Genomic DNA, 20,047 nt, shown 5'->3' with positions numbered 1-20,047 from the left:
GAGGGAAACTTAATCTACTGTAATGCTTTATACCATGCCAGGGTCTCATAAACACTACTGCTAATGAATTATCCAGTGAAATTTGAATTATTGTCAAGTTGTCTGGAAATACGCATGGCAAAGCTTGCTCTTAGGCTTCAATACCTTCCCTTCACTTACTTAAAAAGCAATTTTTGTGTTGGGAATTCTGGAAAACAGGAATGTAGAAGATACTAGCAAAACAATCTTATCAAGAGTTAGAATTTTTGATAAAAAAATAGAATGCTGGCTAAAAATTAGAAGTTTTGGCTAAACCAAACATAAATAGATGCTGCTATCATCTTGTATTAAACTAAGAGTAGATAATATTTTGAAGAGTTGATATAATCTGGGCTCATGCATGTATACCCACATCTGTACAATGCAGGTAATTAGAATCTGACATACATAGCCAGGATAATTAACTGTAAAATTTTTTAGAGTGGACAAAGCTGGCATTTCTTTGCCTAGTAATCTTAACGCATCTGTGTCAACAAAACCAGAATATGTCCTATACATCTAACACTCACATACACATAAAATAACTCCTTGCATCACATACACAGAAGCATTACCTTAATTTCTGCTGGTTTGTAATATTGCCGATTTTTGTCCTCCAGAGCTGTTCTATAGCCATCTCTCAAAAATCGTTTGAACCCATATTTGCCTTTTAGCTTTCTCACAATCTTATCAATCGTTTGGCTGTACAGGGTATCATCATCTACTGCGAATGCAGGGTAACTAATACAGGGCAAGAGGGCAGCATCTGTGTTCTGTGGAAAGAAAAACAATGTCTAAATAATGGATAGCAGAGAAATTAATAACTTAAACAGAAATTCAAATAATCGGACTGCTTCTCTAAGCATCTGTGCAGCAAGCACCTGTTGATATGTGCTCCATTCATGAGTAACAATAAACTAGCTTCTGAGTAAACTCTGGATGGCAATTCTTGTGATCACTGCCCAATTATTCCTGCTCAACTAAGAGCAGCTAAACAAACCATGGATCATTGTTCATGAGTCTGGACTGTAAAGGGACAGATGAGCCAGAGTTTAAAGGCTTCTGCTTGCAGTAGGACTGATACACAGCTTATACCACCCTGTTCACAATCAGCTGAATTTTTCTGAGTGTGCTGGCTTATCGTTCTGTGTGAACCAGGCCACAGTAACTCCAGACCAAGTTCCATGAGTATTCCAAAATGCACCCAAACCTCTGGTGTCTGCAAGATTTCTCTCTAATTCCAAGGAGCTATTTTTGGTATTGAAGGAGAAAAGGTGAGTGGGGCTGGCCTATGTTGAACTCAATGTGTAAACCTCTTTTCATGGAAGTTGCATGGACACTTCTGAGCACAAAACAAAGTTTTGGAGCAGTTCAGGCCACCTGTCTCCACTTCATTTATGCAACTGCCCAGACAGGAAAATTCTAAAACTATTCATATTCGATGTCTTAACCTAAAATATTAACTATTTGGGGCTTTGTATTAAAAATAATGTTTACAGCAGATATAAGTGCAGATATAACATTACAAACAATAAGATAAAATAAATTGCAGTTATAATAATGGAACAACTCTCCTGTTATTTGTTCACAGAAAAGCAGCTTGGTATGGATGGTCCAGGAGTTCTTTGGCTACTCAGTTCAATAATCAGCACCTTGCAGGTACTCTTGTAAAGTGAGCAAGTAGCAAACTTCAACCCCAAAGGCAATCAATATATATTTCTATTCTAGAAGAGGTCCCAGAGTTGAAATTTTAGAGACTAATGCCAGGAGAATAAATGAAAATAAACAAGGACTGTGTTTTCTGCCTACACTAGTTAGAGACAATGTGGATGTGTTTGGCTCTGGATGTCACACTGCAAATAGGTCATGAGCTGAAGAAATGAACCTGCTCTGCATATTTTAGGTGAATTTTAATGAATTCAGCAGCTGTCACACATGTGTCATTATTCTGAAACCACTTCCCCCAATGATAAGCTTCAGTCAGTCTTGGGGAAGGGGGACGGACTTTGACAAATGAATGCAGAAAAATGAATGCTTTAAAATCATCTATTTAGTCTGCCTTTTATCTCTAACTGCATCTTTTTGCCTTCACATTCTCTAGCATATGTCTGCGATTGTGAGGCCAAAGGGGTGCACTACTGACCCCCCCCCCCCCCCAGCTGGGACTCTCAGGATATTTTATGCCATACTCAGTATGAGACTTGTGTCATTCCAGTTCTTGTTTTTAATGAGTATGCTAAGATAATATAATAATATGTCAATATGTAATATAAACCTGACTGCTCTTTAGAAGGCCAGATCCTGAAGATGAAACTCAAATACTTTGGGCACCTAATGAGAAGGAAGGACTCCCTGGAGAAGACCCTGGTGCTGGGAACGATGGAAGGCAGGAGAAGGGGATGGCAGAGGTTGAGGTGGCTGGATGGGGTCACTGGAGAGGTGGGTGTGGGTGGACTCCGGGGGATGGTGGAGGACAGGAAGGCCTGGAGGAATGTTGTCCATGGGGTCGCGATGGGCCAGACGTGACTTCGTAACTAACAACAACAATATAATATAAAACAGTGCATTTTAGGGGGCTTGTTGCATGTTTGCTTTAGTCAAGCTGAGGAAACCAGCACACATATGTAGATGTATGAGTGCATATCTTTTGTAGAACTTGTGGGTACAAGTCCCCTTATATGCCTATCAGGGCATCCCCAAGCTGCTCCTGGGACTACCCAGCTGTATGGACAAAACTCTCCAGCTCGCTGAAAGGCAGGATGGCAGGACAGTGAGGAAAAGACCACCTCTGCCACTCCTCCCACTGCCCCATGGATGCCTGGATGACTCTGAATTGTGCCTTAAATAAAAACTGTCCACTCGAGCCTTAAAGAACAGTGCTCTTTCTCTAGAAGCCTGTTCAATAATTTAGTAAGGTCTCTCCTGCACAGTATTATTTAAAGAACAAACTTTAATTCCTTCCTAACCCATCAACTTCAAACCCTTTATTAAACAGGATATTAAAATGGCAATAAAGCTAAGAACTATATGAAAATCCATGTTCTGTTAAACCCAATTTCATGAAAAAATTGCTTACATGAGACCTTGATTCTCGAGGAAGCAATGAACAAAGAGTTTGTCTGTTTCGGTTGTGGGCATCAAGGTCTACAAATATGACAGACCACGAGCAACCCTGTAAATGGAACAGAAAATTAATACTACAAAAGATGTGCATAGCAATGATTGGAGTGGCAAATACTGGTGAAGTAAATGGATTCCTTGGACATCCAGATTACCATCAGCAATCATAAACCAGTAATTTCCGAAAGATGATGACATTTCCAAGAAAAAAATGTACAGGACACTGTTTCATTAATATTAAAAGGATTAAGTAGGTATTTAAAAACCAGTTAGCAGATATGGGGGTTGAGATTACCAAGCCTAACTCTTCAGATTTATTTGCATCTGCTATTTTAATTACACCTCTGGCAAACAGATGAAAGCTTTAATTATGCAGTTACTAACGAGATGAATGAAAACAATTTGCCCCAATAATATAGATCGGGCAGAGTATACTGGATTCCACACACCTCAAAAATCACAGAACGCGTGAGAAGCTCAACAAGAATCTGCATGAAAAATAGTTTTGGGGTACCAAGTCGAAGGCCAATAGGCACCATTAGGCTGTTCTGCTGCACCATGGAGCCATCCGAGGCTGGCTGAGAGGAGCCTCCTTCAGCCTAAGGCCCAAATCCAGTGCTGCAGATGCTCTGCAGGGCCACATTCTGGTGCTAGGTGGAGGCAAAGGTAGAAGGTGCAAAGCTGGCAGAAAAACAAACCATCGCTTTCTATCCACTGGGGAAGCCACAGAAGAACTTTTGGTACCCAGTTACTGGCTCTGATGTGATATCAAATGCCTTTGCATCAAAAAAGGAAACACTACAGAATTTCAAAGCCAAACATAGGTCAATAACCCCAGACTGATTTTTTAAGATGCGCAATTATGCCATTCCGCTTAACACAAGCTCAAATTGCTCTCAAAGAGGTCTTCTCTCATTTACACGCTTTCAAGTGCACGATCCGTGGGGGTTTGCAGAAAGGGATGCTGCAAACTCGAAGTGTGCAGTTTTCCGCAACTACTCGGCAGTAAGAATATTCTACCACACTGCTTTTTATGGTTTCCATTTTTGTGAACCGCCCAGAGAGCTTTGGGCAGTATAGAAACTGCAATCAACAAACAAGAACATTTTTGCAGCACAGAAGCAAATTAGCAGCCCGTTCATCCATTACAAAGAGAAACCAGTAAAGGGTATGTTATTAAACAACGCCACCAACACCACAAATAAGAAGCTAGTATCCACAAAGGCCCATTCAGGGCAGGTTCCCATGATCAAGGAAGGGAAATAACTGACTGTGGCTTATTTTCCCATCCTGTGCACGCTGGTCTCATGCCGCTGAATTCCCTTGATTGCCCTCTAGCTGGGCCTCAGGCACAAGCGTTTGCCAGTTGGCCAGTGGCAAAGCGGCCAGCAGGGCAGCACTGGGGGTGCTGCTGGACTGAGGTCAACTGCTCCCACCGGTGGCTCCCCTTCCATGAGGAGAGCAGAGACTAGGGTGGTAAAGACAGGGGCATGGCTGCTGTGGTGGCAGGGGACTGACGAGCTGGCAGCAGCTGTGGTGGGGCCAGTCACCGTTACTGCTTTGACCGGCTCCTTTGCTTAACGCAGAGCCTCCATACTAGACAACCCGACTCCCTCACCTCCCGACTTTCCCTTGCATGACTGTTTTCTCCACGGAGTCTTGCCTTCTCTTGATGCGTTCAAAGTACGGCAGTGACAGTTTTGTCCTTTTTGCTTCTGGAGAAAGCTCTCTCTCCTGGTTCTCTCCCCCCCCCCCCCGCCCCCTTTTAAAGTTATTTTAAAATGAACAAATGTAAATGTCAGATGTGCCCTTAGGATAGCCCATCTTAAGTTGGTTAATCGTCCAGGATTTGGGTCCTAATCTACCAGCTGAAACCTCTGCCAAAGAAAGATAACAATAATGAGGAGCACAGATAAGTACTGATGTTAGTATATTTAACACTAGCAGTCCTATTAGACAATGATATGTCAACATATTGTGTTGTTGTTTGACGCTTTGTTGTCCTTAAAGGCTACACTACTGTGCTTTTGGACAATGCATATGAAAATCATTCCAGTTTTGCTAACTAGTTATTTTAATGTTTTTATTTATTTATTTATTTATTTATTTATTTATTTATTAATTAAAACATTTCTATGCCGCCCCTTGCCGTAGCCTCGGGGCGGCTCACAACATAAACAGTGACAGCAACACTGCCTGTTCCTATGGTAAAAGGGCAAGACTTGGCTTTTCTAAATGATATCTCATGTAAACACACTATTATATGTAGCTGTAAGTTGAAGAGAGGGTACCAAATCGATCATATTTATTAATATAGCACCATCCCTGTATATGGTACTTTAGAGAAAAAAAAACAACAAGAAGTCAGATCATTATCTTAAGGGCTTACAGTGTACAAAAATAAATTCCTGGGAGAAAACAATGGAAGGAGGAGAAAAGTTGACACAGGTAGATGGGGAAAAGTATGTGCTGAAAATTAGGCAAGGTGATACAGACTAGGCAAACTGTATCATTGCCACAGGCTAAGAATTACTAGTGTGCTGCTGACAGAGTTCTAATGAAGATATACTATAATTTATAAACTACATCCAAAGGATAAAACTGCGCTTGTATTCAAAATGTGATACTGGCTGAGAGTTTAACCCTGAACCCACCCCTTCCACCCACTGGCTGCTTGCACGTCACCCTGTGCTCAGTCTCATTAGAAGGATCGAGTTAAAAAGTTGGCTGAATCCATTTAAGATGTCTTAAGCTTTCCAGATAAGCACATTTGCCACTCTGCATGGCATAAGTCTCTTGCCAGCAATGTCCGCAGGTCAAACAAAAACAACGAAGCTGCCACAAAAGAATCACCCACAACCTGATTTTTTAAATACCTTGATTCCTGGAATTGAACTAGTCCTTCAGACATTCTCAGCTGGCCTGTGTACACACTGTGTAGAATTATCTCTCCTCTACTTTCATTTATAAACGAAAGCAACTAATGCCATGCGAAAGACCCATTGCTTTTTACTGCTTAACTATCACAAGTTGCTCCTAAGCAACAGAACTTGTGAGGCTACAACATCTTGTCAGATGGCTTTCTATTTTCTGAAAGACATACAGATACTTCAGAAAGGCACACAGGGTTCTGAAAACAAGCAGTAGGGATCAGCAACTGCAGGCCCTAGGGACAAATGCAGTCATACAGTGAAATTATGAGAAGACAGAATGAAACATGTCTTCGTGCAACATATAATGAGTTTAAGATAGGATGCCACTAGGCTGAATACGGGCGAATTGTATAAATGTATGGTGGATAGGTCTGCCAATGGCTATTAGCCTTGACAACTATGGGGTGGTATAGAAATGAAATAAAAATAATATTAAAAACAACCACTCAGTGAAAACATCACTGCATTTATTGCTGAAGGCCAAATGCGTATGAAGCAGAACATGTAACCAATAGGGAAGGGGAATTTTCTGCAGCAGCACCCACTTTATGGGATGTGGTCCCAAATGAGATCCATCGGAATGTAGTTCGGCTCTCCGTAGCTTGCGATGGCTCTTAAGGCGTACACAGAAATACATACAGCATGGCAACAAAACGCTGTGTCAGTCTTAGGGCATGGCCATTCCTCCTGTCATCCAAATCCCATGAAAACCAGTCACGGACGATGCACTTGGGGCATTAGGCCTTTTGCTTGGGCTTTTATCTATAGTTTCGAGCTAGGAAACTGAGGCAGACCCCATTCTGTGATAACGAAGGGAAGGGCATGCATGTCAGAACTGGGACAGAGCAAGTGGTGAAGAGCCTGGCTCTTTGATGGATTCCAAATGATCTGCGAAGGGAGGTTGGGTGGGGAACCAGTAATGAGGCTGATAAAGCAACTGATGGTGCATCATACCAGAGACTGAGGACAGTTAAATAAAGGAGCATGTTTGTATGAGCAAATGGAGTTGTTTAATATCTCAATCAAAAGGATTGGAGAAAATGGGACAATTCTATATATTTCCATTTTCACAAAAATTAAATATATTTCTGGGCAGAAAAGTAATGCCTATTAACTAAGAGAAGAGCTAATTTTGTTAGGTTATGAATCCTGTATCCAAGGAAGGAGGAATTAATTTTCTAGCCTACTACCTTAAAAATAATAATACAGAATGGAGACTGAACAGACGCTACCATATGGATATTAGACATCCTTTGATCTGGAATGAAAGCAATTTACTGAAGAACAAGCAGTTAATTAAAAATGGGGAATGAACAAATACTTAAATATTTTTACTACCTGATTGCCGAAGAGGTTGAATCCATTAATTGCTTCAAGGGCTGCTTTTGCTAATCCAACAGAACTGAGAAAAGAAGAAAGAGAAAGAGAAAAGTTTGTTACATTTATAACTCTGGAAATAAAAATCCAACTCCCTCAAGGCTAACTCATACATCAGATTACTTCTTGCTGAGGGCTTTAAAAAAAACCCGGGTAAAATGATGATACAGTAGGCTTATTTTATCATTTTTCAGCAGTTTATTTTTAAGGTCACTAACCATCTGTTAAAAAAAATGTGTATTTTTGGAATCACCTTGCATTTGGACATCTGGCAATGTAGGTTTGAAGGTCTTACTGACAGGCCGTCGGTAGCAGAAACAATATCAGTACTTTGCACACGTTTTTGAAGCACTTGACAAGGAAGTGCTGATGCGATTTGCACATGTTAACTTGGTCACTGCTTATTAGACACATCGCCAATAAGTGCAGCACTTTACAAAGTGACACAAAGTGACCAGAACTCTGCTCGAATGAACTTAAATCAGAAGTTTGGCAGTGGGGGAGCCAACTGGAGAAGGAGAAGGACTGCCAAGTGCAGCATGTTCTTGAACTTCAGTCCAGCTGTAGGGTGAAGCCTACAGAGTTAAATCGAAAACTTCATGGAAACAGGGTGGGTTTTCTAGAAAGGAGTTCCAGGCATAAGGGGCAGCAATGTTAGCACCTTGGATGAGACTGTGCAATTCTTCTGTATTTTGGCTCAAGACCAGAAGCACCTGCTGACACTTTTATCAAACATGCTACAATCCCCCACAACATTCCCACTCGGGGAACTCTGCCTTGTGTGAACTCGAGTTAATGATTGAGCCAGGATCTGAAAGACACGATCTGATCTTTGTTCTCACTCATCAGAATTCAAGCAAACCCCAGTTCACAGGGTTCGGACGTGTGCAGGTTTGCACTGCGACCGCAAATGGGCTGCAGGGCATGCCGGCTGCCTTTTCAGTCAGGCCACAGCAGAAGGGCACAGCAGCTAACCGCTTTGTGCCAACCCAGCAACGGGGTTTATGCAGCCCATGCAGGGTTCAACAACCCATGGGTTATGCAAGGTTTGTTTAACCCTCACCTATCCTTGTCAGGTTTGAACAATAATATAAACCATGGTGACCATTTCGGTGGCTTAAATATCCCAAAGGGTGACCAATATGCACCACCACCCATGTGGCTTAAATAAGGGATTGGATCCACTCCTCCTGTCAAAGAGCATTCACAGATTGTGGGTACAGACCCTGACTGAGCAGCTGAAATGCCAAGATCCACAGACACAGAGATAAGCCAGGCTTATCTGAGAATCAGACAGTTTCAAATTAAGGGAGAAAGTTTTCTGAGTATGCTAATGAGACCTAACATCATTCATCTGAGGACATGGAGTCAGATTAAGAGGATGCTCCAAGTGACTCGCCCTTAAGCAGGAGTGCCCAACTTGAAAGAATGGTTTTTGAAAGAGTGGATTTCTCTCTTCAGACTGGAAGGAAGAAGAGGTACTCGGTTTGGAATGGACTTATCATAAAGCCTCATTCCCTAATAGCCACTATCTAACTTTGCTTATTCATTCTGTTATTGAGTTTCCACAGTTTTCTTCTTTTGTATTACAAAGGTGTCCTAGTCTTAACCTAAAAAACCCTTTAGTTAGAAAGCCACTGCCTTGTGTGAGTAGGAGGAGGGAAACAGCAGCCAAGATACCCCAGCAATCATGCTAATTGGGGAACTGTGGCTTCTCTGAAAGCAGAAATGGATGTTTCTGATCTTCTTGAGGCCACAAAAGAGAAAGAATTTGGTGAGGTTGGTTAATGTAGCAGGAAACTATTGCTTCCTAGTATAGTTGAAGAAAGCCAATGTATTCCAGGGATAAAACCCTTAAAGGAGGCAACTTTTCCTAATTTTCTTGCACCACACCTTTAGAATGACAACCCTGAGATAAATGTGCCCTGACTGTTTAGAAGGTGATATAAAATAATGGTCTGAACAAAACTGAAGACGTTTGTGTCTGTAACTCCCATCTGACCAACGGTGAAGAATTGTGGGAACTGCAGGCCAGAGATATTAGCAGACGACAGAGAGTGATTTAGTCTTGGCTTTGACTATCAGCAGCCTGCACAAGGATGGAAAAGGCCAGAGACCAACAAAACCAAATGCATTTACAGAAAATACATATAAGCTGGAAAAGCTAAACAAGTTCAGATTCAAAGCAAGCCTGTGACTTTGCTGCAACCACACAGAAAGAACTTCAAACAAGAATGGAAATGGGAACAAATGTCTCACCACATGTAGCATATTTATCATAAATATAGCTTCTGTTGGAACATTTTCATTAACAGCTTACCATGAAAAATTGATTTTTGACTGTTCCTTTATTTCTAATCGTCACACCAATAGGTTTCAAAGCCTTTCAGAAGCAGTGCCAGGGAAAAAACGCTTGTGGGGTTTAATTCTAATTGGCTGAACAAGGAAAAGCTGATTAGGTTGGCTACAAAACTCCACTCTAAGCAGCTGCCATCAAAGGCTGGTGAAATTCTGGTTTTTTGTCTCCTATCTTTGGCTGATTAGAAGCCATGCTTATCCAGATAATGCGAGACACATTAAGAGACGCTCAGATAGCTAATGCCCTGGTTCCCTCTTATGGAGGTTCTGAAAATAAGAGTGAGACTCAACCTTTTGGGGTAGCGTGCTGCAAGTCAAGTCAAAAACATTTGATCAGGGTGACAACAGGGCCTGCTATACACCATGAAGTAGTGCACTGGACTGACCATTCAGACTGTGAGTGACTCTCTGTGTAAAACAAATCACAACCACAAAAAAGCTGCCCCAAACCAAAGCTGGTCATTTCCATTTTCTTTCAACAGAATTTTACTTTTCAAAGAAAGGCAGCTTTTAAAAATATGATGCCCCCACCTGAGGTCCAAATTAGTGCTGTCCAGTCTATCACTTCAGTCACCTCGTTCCACTGCATGTGTAGTCAAGTCCTAGTTGCTCTATTATAAATAAAACCACTCTCTAAGCCTGGTCTGCCCATGTAACAACTGGTAGGATAGACTGGCCCACTTCAAACGGCAGGTAAGTGGTATTTCTCCAAGGAGTTCTCACCCTGCTCCACTAGGGAGCATTAAAAATATCCCTGCCAAGTAAAACTAAAAGTGTCACATCAAGAAAAAAATATTCTAGGTCAGCCCACTGTACGGTGGGCAAATTTAATTTCTGCAGTGAGTCCCTTCTTTCAAGACAGTGTTTAAGCCATGTAAGCCTGCAGAACTCGACCACGGCTCCTGAGTTCTGGGTGGCTTGTTACCTGTGGGCAGCAAGCCAGCCTGGTCATATTCGCACAACACAACCAGCAGTGCTACTGAGCCTCATCATTGCAAGATGCAACATCTCCCCAACCACAATCATGCATACTGGGCAGCTGTGGAGTCATGGCTAACCACCTGATGGAAGCCAAACCTCAGCTTAGATTCAGACACAGCTTGCAGTTTGTTCAATCAATATACAAGCAAATGGGTGGATGTCCAGCCCCAGAGAGCTACAAGGTACGGTCCTTTTCCATTCCGGCCTTCTGGAAACGAGACCCAGGCAGACACAATCCGTTATGGAACCTTGAAACCACTCAGTGACTCTAAGACCCTGCAGGGATGGAGTTCTGTTCCGGTGTGACATAGAGCACTACATGAGGACCTCTCCTGGCCCTCTATCATCTGGCCATATTTCTTTTCCAGGAAGCATCTGGCTTGCTGGGTGAGGGTCTTCTGAACCAATCCTTCATCTGCCATGCTTGTCTCCAACTAGAGCCATTGTAAGATATATATTTAGATTATTTTTAATCTGAAGTGAGGCATCCTGGTCATTGTTTTACAAGGGCACAATATGACGTTCCATTTTTTTAAAGACTAAAATAATTAACATTCAAGTTATGTCTAAATCAGTGCATGCTTTTATCCTGTCCAGTCTAACAAATAAAATCCGTCTCCAGAAAATCTACAAGCAATAGGCATAGAAATTACTTAAGGAAGTAATATTGTGCTGGGAGATAGGTTTACATTATCAAGGTATGATAAACCCATCACTTGGGATAAATGGATTACCTGCTAATGGAGGTACTTTGTTTCTAACAGCACAAATTCATTGTCTTTTGAGAAACAAGATTAGCCAACTGGCACTTATTCCACCCCCCCCCCCGCCCAGTTTAAGACATCAGCAGCAACACAAAAATCCTAAAAAGAGTAGCCAAAATTGAAGAATAATAGCATTAGCTGATTCATTTGCTCTGTATATGGGGCAAATGAATCACTCTAATAAAAAATAAGAGGTGTTGTGTTGTGTATGTAAGAGGCTGAGATCTCCCTCTCTCTCTCTCTCTCTCTGAGATGTCAATATATACATTACAGGAGTTAGATGTCTAAAAATACTGAATAGCTATTCCCAAGCACTGCAATCCACTATTATGGCTGCTGTTAAATTTGGGACACTTGCTTGATGGCTTCATGATTGTTGAAGGAAAAAGTATAAAAATAAAAGCATTCCACCACTATATTATGGTCCTTGGGCCATCTTTAATCCCAGCCCCAAGGATGAATAAAAAAAAACATGTTAACAGATTGAAAGGCTTCCAAAGAAAGGTTTTAGGTATACTGGAATTTCACAGACTTACTGTTTGAGCCAAACATTAAAGGCACATTTTGAAACCACAACCTCCTTACACATATCCCGAAAACATTTCAGTTTATCTAGGACATTTCCTCTCCTGCCTAAGACATGGTCAAAAATATCTATTTATATCACCACAGTATCACTTGTTGATGTCGAGAGCACTTTAAGGGATCATTAGGTTTTCTGAAACAGCAGTTACCTGGAACTTCAACAATTAAGTTGCTTCCCAAACCTTGAAAACTGACTGCTAAGTGATTAACTCTTCACTCATTCAAAACCTGGAGGCGTCCAGCTATGGCATGTGAACTAAGTAACATCAAAGGGGATTTTTAAAAAGCCTTCAGGCAGGAAACAATGAAACTAGTTTACAAAACAATGTAATCAGCTGTGAAGGCATAGAACTGACAATAGAGAATGGTGGAAACATCCTTGTATGCAGATTATTTGTTTTCTCCTTTGTTCACAAACCATGAATCTGTGTGAAACGTTGAAAATGATGCTAAGCATTAAAAATAGTGCTAAGCAGCCTAAAAAACATATGTAGGTGTTTGGGACTGAAAACTACACTAAAAAGTCAGTCAGGCAGATGAACAAACAAAATAACCATAATGGGGACAGACAACATGACAGAAGCATATTAGATGCAGAACAAAGGAGAACAAGGGGAAGATTCCAGCGCCTTCTTAAAGCTCAGAGTACAAAGATGCTGCATTTTGGAGACACCACGATTATCAGCAACACAGATGGGAGATGTCAAAAATGTTTTTGCAGAAGTGTTCGGCAGATGCTTGGAAACAGCTTGATCAAAATGGTTACAGGACAAATGAATATTTCAGGAGCGCAAACACATGGGAGAGAATCATGCAATTCTAGAGAGATTATATGAAGCTTGCTTTCCAAAAATTAGAGCAAGGTTGCAGACCAGTAAATCTTTTTCACTGGAAATTCAGCAGTAAAAGTTGCACTGTCTGCAAGAAATGCAATCAGCCATTTTTCCAGAAGGAATCTCAAAGACAGGGTTTTGACTTTGTGAGGATTTGAGCTTGACCTCTAAGAAATGAAAAGTGCTGTGCGTTTTCACAATGAGAGATATAGCTACTTAATTTTCATACTGTCCCTGGACAGATGTCCTCTCCGAAGAGAAGACTTCTTGCTTGGTAGAACCAACAACAGGGAAGAAATAATGTAATTCTGCTTTCAAAAATTTGTGTTGGGCAGAGATGTGGTGAAATGAACTAGGATCTCCAGGGAGAGCTTTCCTGAGCTCAGCCAGCTGAACTGTTCAGCACTTCTACATTATTTCATTTCTAGCAACGAAGGTCACAACACCTCTGATTTGGATTAGATGCTCCATGCCTCCTCCTCTGTGGCATCGGTGATACAGCTTATCTGATTTCATGCCATGCTTCTCAACATGTTATGAAGACTTTATGTGCCTGTGCGCAATGCAATCTAGTTACAAGTAATGTCAATGGGAGGAACTGCCAGAGAGCATAGAAAGTGAACACCATTTTATTTTTTACAGAAAGGTGGGATATGAACTAATTACATATATAATAAATGCGATGGCCTGATCTCATCCTCTTGCTCTTGCTTTGGACACCTGCTTAAGCTCCTACCTGGTTGTGAGTTTCCCCATTTCTTTGCACTAATCTCCAAGAATTCCCTGTTTTTAATGGCTTCTCCCCCACTTCTGACCCTTGACTCAGATATTGGCATGGCCCTTAAAGACACTGGAATTTCTTGTAGCAATCTCCCATAACAGCAGATTGGTGTTCTATAGTGTTCCAATCCACCACAATCCCTGTCCCCTGTATCAGCAACACACCTTACAAAGAACAGAATTCTCTTTTTCTCATGCTAACGGACATCTTCCTCTATCATATCTGCATGTCTTCTTCTTTCTTAAAGATCCCGCATGTCAAAAGCTGTAAAGCAGAACTGTATTGCGGTGCCATTGCTATAGACTAAAGAAGAAATTAAGTATCTAAAGAGTCCTACTGTTTTCAAGAAGTTAGCTGGCTCAGTGCTCTTAAATGGATCAGATGTCAGGCTCAAAGCATTACTTGGGTGTTGGGGCTTGGTCTTGGGCTCAGATGCCCCTGTGGGTTCCAATTTAGCTTTGAATATAAACTGTGGGGGACTGGAGGTGGTGCAGTGGTTTAAACCATTGTGCTGCTGGGCTGGTTGATCGAAAGGTTGCCAGTTCGAATCTGCACAATGGGGTGAGTTCCCGTTGCTCCGTCCCAGCTCCTGCCAACCTTGCAGTTCGAAAGCATGCAAATGCAAGTAGAGAAAAAGGTGCCACTTCGGTGGGCAAGTAACAGCGTTCCATGCACTTCGGTGTTTAGTCATGTCGGCCACATGGCCACGGAGGCTGTCTGCGGACAAACGCTGGCTCCCTCGGCCAGGAAACGGAGATGAGCACCGCCCCCTAGAGTCAGGCATGACTGGACTTAATGTCAAGGGGAAACCTTTACCTTTACCTTTATAAACGGTGGTTTTCCTGATTCAGGTGCAATAGCAGTTTAAGGTTATCTCAACTCAGGCATATGAGAAAGCAAAACACAGCCTGAAGCATTGTCCCAGTGAGCAGGCCACGGGTTGGCCATGGTGTCTCCATTAGTTTTTTTTAATCCTCTGTCTTCTGAGCATCTTGTGCTTTGCTTGCACTGTGTGAGTAAACAGTTTCTCCAGAAGAGAAAACTCTGGTTTATGACCTTGACTCCTTCTCTGAAAGCAGCCACTCAGATGAAAGAGTGAAGCCTGACACTAAAAAATTATAGTTTAAGGTCTACTGAAATTGCTCTGTTTCTTAAGTTACAATAGAATTTTAATGTGTACTAAAGCAATGAAAAGAAACATCTAAAATTAATATAAGTATATCATTTTTATTGCAAGGAGAAGTTACAAATACATAAAATTGCAGACACAAGCACCCACCTGGCTTTCTTAATGTTACTACATACTGAAATAAATGCACTGAGCCAATACAGCAAATTTTATATATAACAACTGTCATTGTGCCTTCTCTTTTAGTCTGCAGTATTTGTAAGCTATTTTCCCAGGGAAATTATTACAGTTGTCATCTAAAAGGCCACAGTTCTACTGACTTCACTGCTAATGGAGCACAAAGAGAAGTAACATATAATTTAAGAATTTTATTTCAAGAGGATAAGGGTAATAAAAAGAACATGGTTACAAAGAATATACGTATTCTCAACAAAAAAGCAAGCAGACAGGGAAAGTCTTGCATTACCCAGGAGTCTCTAATGATCCTGCTACATGAACCATAAGGCATACTTGTTGAACACTCCTCGATTAAGGAGTACTGTCTGATATTCACAGTTGTAGTTAAAACTATGGGGGTTAACAACTTGATACTTCAGATGAACACTCCTTGGGAAGTAAAATAACTTCAGAAGGCTCATTACCCCCAACCCCCACCCCATGCTGAAGTGAGCAATTCCTCTGTTTCCGAGATAGCTATTAAGAAAGCAGGATACACTCCTATTCTGTATTGAGAAAATCCAGATTTTGCACTCAAATCAGACAAAGTGTGGAAATGAACACGACTTCAAATGCATATATCACTATCAGCTATGCAATTTCACGCATGCTATTAGTTCGACTATGTTCTCTACACAGTTACATAGATTGGGTCAATTCTCTAGTGTATATGCACATCTTTCATTCAAATTACATTAACCATGAAGTTCATAAATGCTAAGAACGTAAGAACCCCCAAGCTAGATCAGACCAAGATCTATCTAGTCCACCGTTCTGTTCGCATGCGGACCAACTAACTGCTTATAGGAAAACCACAAGCAGGACACTGACACAAGAGCACCGTCCCTGCCCATGTTCCCCAGCAACTGCTGCAGATAGGCACACTGTTACTGGAGTTAGCATGCAGCCATCTGGACTAGCGCCTATTCAAAACCATATTCTACATCATCGTTTCTCTAAGCCAAACAGTCCCTGGCATTGTAACCTTTCCTTAAAGCGACCTGCTTGGGCACCTTTGTCATTTTAGTTGCTCTTCTCCCAACCTACAATATCCCTTTCAGGTGCAGTGACCAGAACTGTACTTCTATCTAGAACAGCTACCCTGGTACTCTGTGGTAGCACCATGTAGATCGTAACTACATGGGTTTCTCCTGCCACCATCAAAGCAGCTTTAAAAATCTCCTAGTTAGACTGGCACATTGTGTTTGATGCAGGGCTCCCTTTGAAGGAAACACAGGAACATAAGACAAGCCATGCCGAATCAGACCAGAGGCCTCCCTAGCCCAGCATTCTTCTCACATACCAACCAAGTGGCTGCCTTCAGGAAACTCACAGATGGAACACGAGTGCAACAGCACGCTTACGCTCACCTTCCTCAGCATCTAGTCCAGAGAGGCACTGGAGATGGACCATAAAGTGCAGCTCGTTCCCTAGGACAGCAGGTGACTCAATGGGAAAAGGCATATTGGGAATCCTAAAGAATCTGCATGGCTCTCCACCTGCTTGGTCAAATTCAGGGTGTGGGTTTTAAAGTTCAGTGCCTTAAGCCGCTTAGGACTAGGGACCATAAACAGGCCCTCTTCCCACCCAGACTCATCAAGGTATTAAGTTCCTCATCAAAGCCCTTCTGCCGCGCCCCACACCATCTGAGATAAGGCAAGATACGGACTTTTCTGCTTGACTTTCGAAGCTTGTATAAACTCTCTCAACTGTACAAAATAATAAAATATAAAGTAATTAAAATAAAGTATAAAGTAAAACTGCTGCTATCATGATTAATTCTTCAGCATTGGGTATAGGGTTTCAAAATTCTCTGATATTTTAGAATGTTTGGTTTGACTAAGGGGTTCATCTTGTTCTTTAAAAGCTCTTTTGTGGCTGCCATCTTCTATTTTACTGTATTGAGTTTTTATTAGCTTTGGAAGTAATATACCTGAGAACTAGTTTATCATGTGTCATGCACAACATAGACAGTCCATTTTCAACCATTAAATCAATTCACTTAGAGATGCTTCACCCAAAAAGAAAGCAAAATCTACTTTTTTTTCCAAGTTGCCTTTATTTAGAGATACTTCAGGAATTCATTCTCTGTGAATTCCAGTATGACTTGACCTGCACTTTCCAGATTGATGGGCAAATCAGAAGTAAGTTATTCACAAGACGTCGTATTTCAGAAGTGTTTCAAAACAGTTCTTGGCTCAAAAATGTATAAAAATACATATAAAATTCAAAATAAATCCAAAATTGTGTACTGTGAGAAGAAAAGACATTTCAAAAGAGATACTTTCAAGTATGGTTTTAAACACTTATTCAGTTATTAATTTTGCTGTGGTTTTTTGGTCAATAAACAGCTTAACCTACCAATTGATCTGCAAATGGAATTAGGGATGAGCACAGACAAAATACACAGGGAGTGCCACCCACCCTTACCTTGAATGCAATTCCGTGCTGCCATTATTGTATTTGCTTCCTCTTTCCCACACACCGAAGTCTGGCACACGATATGCTCTTTCCACGCAGAATACAAGGTTTTGTATGAAGGACACCTACAGAAGAAAAGCATGTGCAAACAGGATGGAGAGGTAAAGAAACATGGAAACACGCATGCATTTCTTCTGTATTTAACAGTCATGCTCTGTTGATGCCTAATTTATAGCTGCCTGGGAGCACTGAAGATGATACATGATTGCAGCAAATGAGTGCTCGGTTGGAGTTCTCCCATACCTTGTTCCAGTCAACAACCTGGATAATTCTTTATTCCCAGGTAGGATAACTTTCCTGGTTGACCAAACCAGGACTACAAAGGGACAGTTGCCAATTTGTCTCTCTACTTTCTTCGTTAATATTAGGAGAGGAAAAATTAAGGTAGAGAACTACTGTAGCACTCCTTCATTTCCCTGTCAGGTTGGCTTCTTGTCTCTCTCTCTCTCTCCTACTATTATTGAGTGGCCCAGTCACACTTTTCTGCTCAGCTTGCCTAGTTGATGCTTTCTTTCTTTCTTTTTAATAACTGTTTCCTATTTACAAGCTGTCTGGGGCTATTCTAAAGCCCACAATACTGAAGAGTCATGTGAATGATACATGCCAGGCCAGTAGTCCTACACAGAGCGCCACTGCTAGCTAACAGCTTTGTGACACCACATGCTGCATGCGTGAATAGAGTTGTGCGAAGCAAAAACAAAAGAAGTCAAACCTATGCACACAAAATGGTTATTTTTTCATCCTCAGGTACAAGAGACCCCTGAGCATGGTCATACTGGATGTGGTCACAAAACCTGAAGCTTTCAGCTACCACAGAATTGGCCTCTTGCCAGGGAAGATGTGGGTGCTGCTTTTAACATTTCTGTCGGGTTCAGCCTCTCCCACCAGTCCCCCCTTTGAGTGGTGGAAGGTCTACTAGGATGGGGTGTTCCAGGAGGCTGATGGATCCAGACAGTGCCCGGAGAACTCTTGGCGGAGGGGGAGAGTTCTGACTGACAGGGCTGGTGGTCCTATCAAATCCCTGGTTGATCTCTGGAACAGAGAGGTGACCCAGGCAGCTGACATGATAGCTCCTGAACACCTTCTGTGCAAAAGAGCCCGTATGGCTGCCTGATACACCCTGGAAGTGCGAGTGATGAAGCAAAACCAAGGCGGCTTGACTGTGGATGGAGAAAAACCCTCGCAGATGCCATCTGGCTGCTGGTTGGCCACTGTATGGACAAAAGGCTGGAGCAGGTGGACTCTTAGTCTGACACAGCATGGCTTCTCTTGTATCCTGATGCCTAACCTGGGCAGGGATGCCTCAACCTGCAAGCGCCAGTGCCTCATCCCCTGCCGTTCAGAAGCTTCCCTTGACCTTCCAGAGAAATTTTTCAGAGGCAGGCACAGAGAGAGCAGAAAAGTCTCCTTCCATAGGTTTCCTTCCACTTGTATTATTCAGGATTCGAGCCATAGGGTTTGGTGTCTTACATGAGTTCACTGTTTTTCAAAGGCATACAGATACAATATTCTACGTGGCGCTTTGAAATGATATTAAACTGCAGACCAGCTTCATGGTGACCTAACCAAGGTCAGGGTATCACATCTCATCTGTTACTTAAATAATACGGTGGAAATAGCCATTTCTGTTTGCAAGGAGTTAACAAATATCACTGTTCTACATAGGGAAACAAACTTCATTAAATTTACCCAACCATTCAAACTTGCTCAGCATTTTCATCTACTACTGGAGGCAACTCATTTACCTCCAAGGGAAAAAGGAGTAATAACGAATTGCTTCACTGCATTCAATAGGCGTAACATCCTGCACAAGTGAATTGTCTAAATGTGAAATAAAGAAAGACACAGGGAGGGAAAGGTCCCAGAGAAGTCTTTGAGCATCCAAACAGAGCCATATGTACTGAGAAAGAGCCAATTCAAACAAGGCCACAATCAGTTCAGAGTTAGCAGGAAATTCAAAGTGTGTAACATCCAACTGGTCAGCTGAGTCTTATTACTGTGTCTCACTTCCAGGGTCATTCTCGCCACATGAAGAGGAAACCTGGCACAGTGTAATGTATAATTTACATGGGCTGCCTGTTAGTTTCTGGGCCTGACTGGAGCTGCTGACATTGGCCTTTGGGGCTTTCCCTGTGCATCCCTGCCCACTGCTGACAAGAGGTCTGACCTCGCTAGTGCTGGCTTTTAAAACAACAGGTACCTTGAAGATGCATGTATCCCCATCTGCAAGTTGCGCTTAAAATCACTGCGTGCTGGTGCTGGTGCTTCTGCATGCGCCACTAACGTGTATGCTCGTGGCTTTCAAACAGTGTAAGATGCATTATGAGGGCAAAGACACGTTAAAATAATTGAACTGAGAAGCGAAATAGGTGCACAAGCTCTAGTCGGCTTCTGGTTCAAACCTTAGGCATAAGCTCACGAGGTGGCCCTGGCAAACCACTATCAATCAACTCCCTACTGTGTGTGTGAAT

At 41.9% G+C, this 20,047-nt stretch overlaps 1 protein-coding gene across 4 annotated transcripts in view; it reads right to left on the bottom strand.

Moving 5' to 3' along the window:
* PHKB (phosphorylase kinase regulatory subunit beta) overlaps positions 1 to 20,047 on the bottom strand; it is a 104,375-nt gene that overhangs the window by 52,165 nt on the left and 32,163 nt on the right. For all 4 annotated transcript variants that reach the window (XM_044427684.1, XM_044427683.1, XM_044427682.1 and 1 more), the window contains 4 exons: positions 17,526 to 17,641; positions 7,410 to 7,473; positions 3,095 to 3,190; positions 594 to 791 (listed from right to left, as the gene is read on the bottom strand). In XM_044427684.1, coding sequence (XP_044283619.1) covers positions 594 to 791; positions 3,095 to 3,190; positions 7,410 to 7,473; positions 17,526 to 17,641 — 474 coding nt within the window. The remainder of the gene's footprint in view (positions 1 to 593; positions 792 to 3,094; positions 3,191 to 7,409; positions 7,474 to 17,525; positions 17,642 to 20,047) is intronic.

This window comes from Varanus komodoensis, unplaced genomic scaffold, assembly GCF_004798865.1.
Source record: "Varanus komodoensis strain SLA01 unplaced genomic scaffold, ASM479886v1 scaffold19, whole genome shotgun sequence".
Lineage (NCBI taxonomy): Eukaryota > Metazoa > Chordata > Lepidosauria > Squamata > Varanidae > Varanus > Varanus komodoensis.
This window is presented reverse-complemented; position numbering and strand designations above follow the sequence as displayed.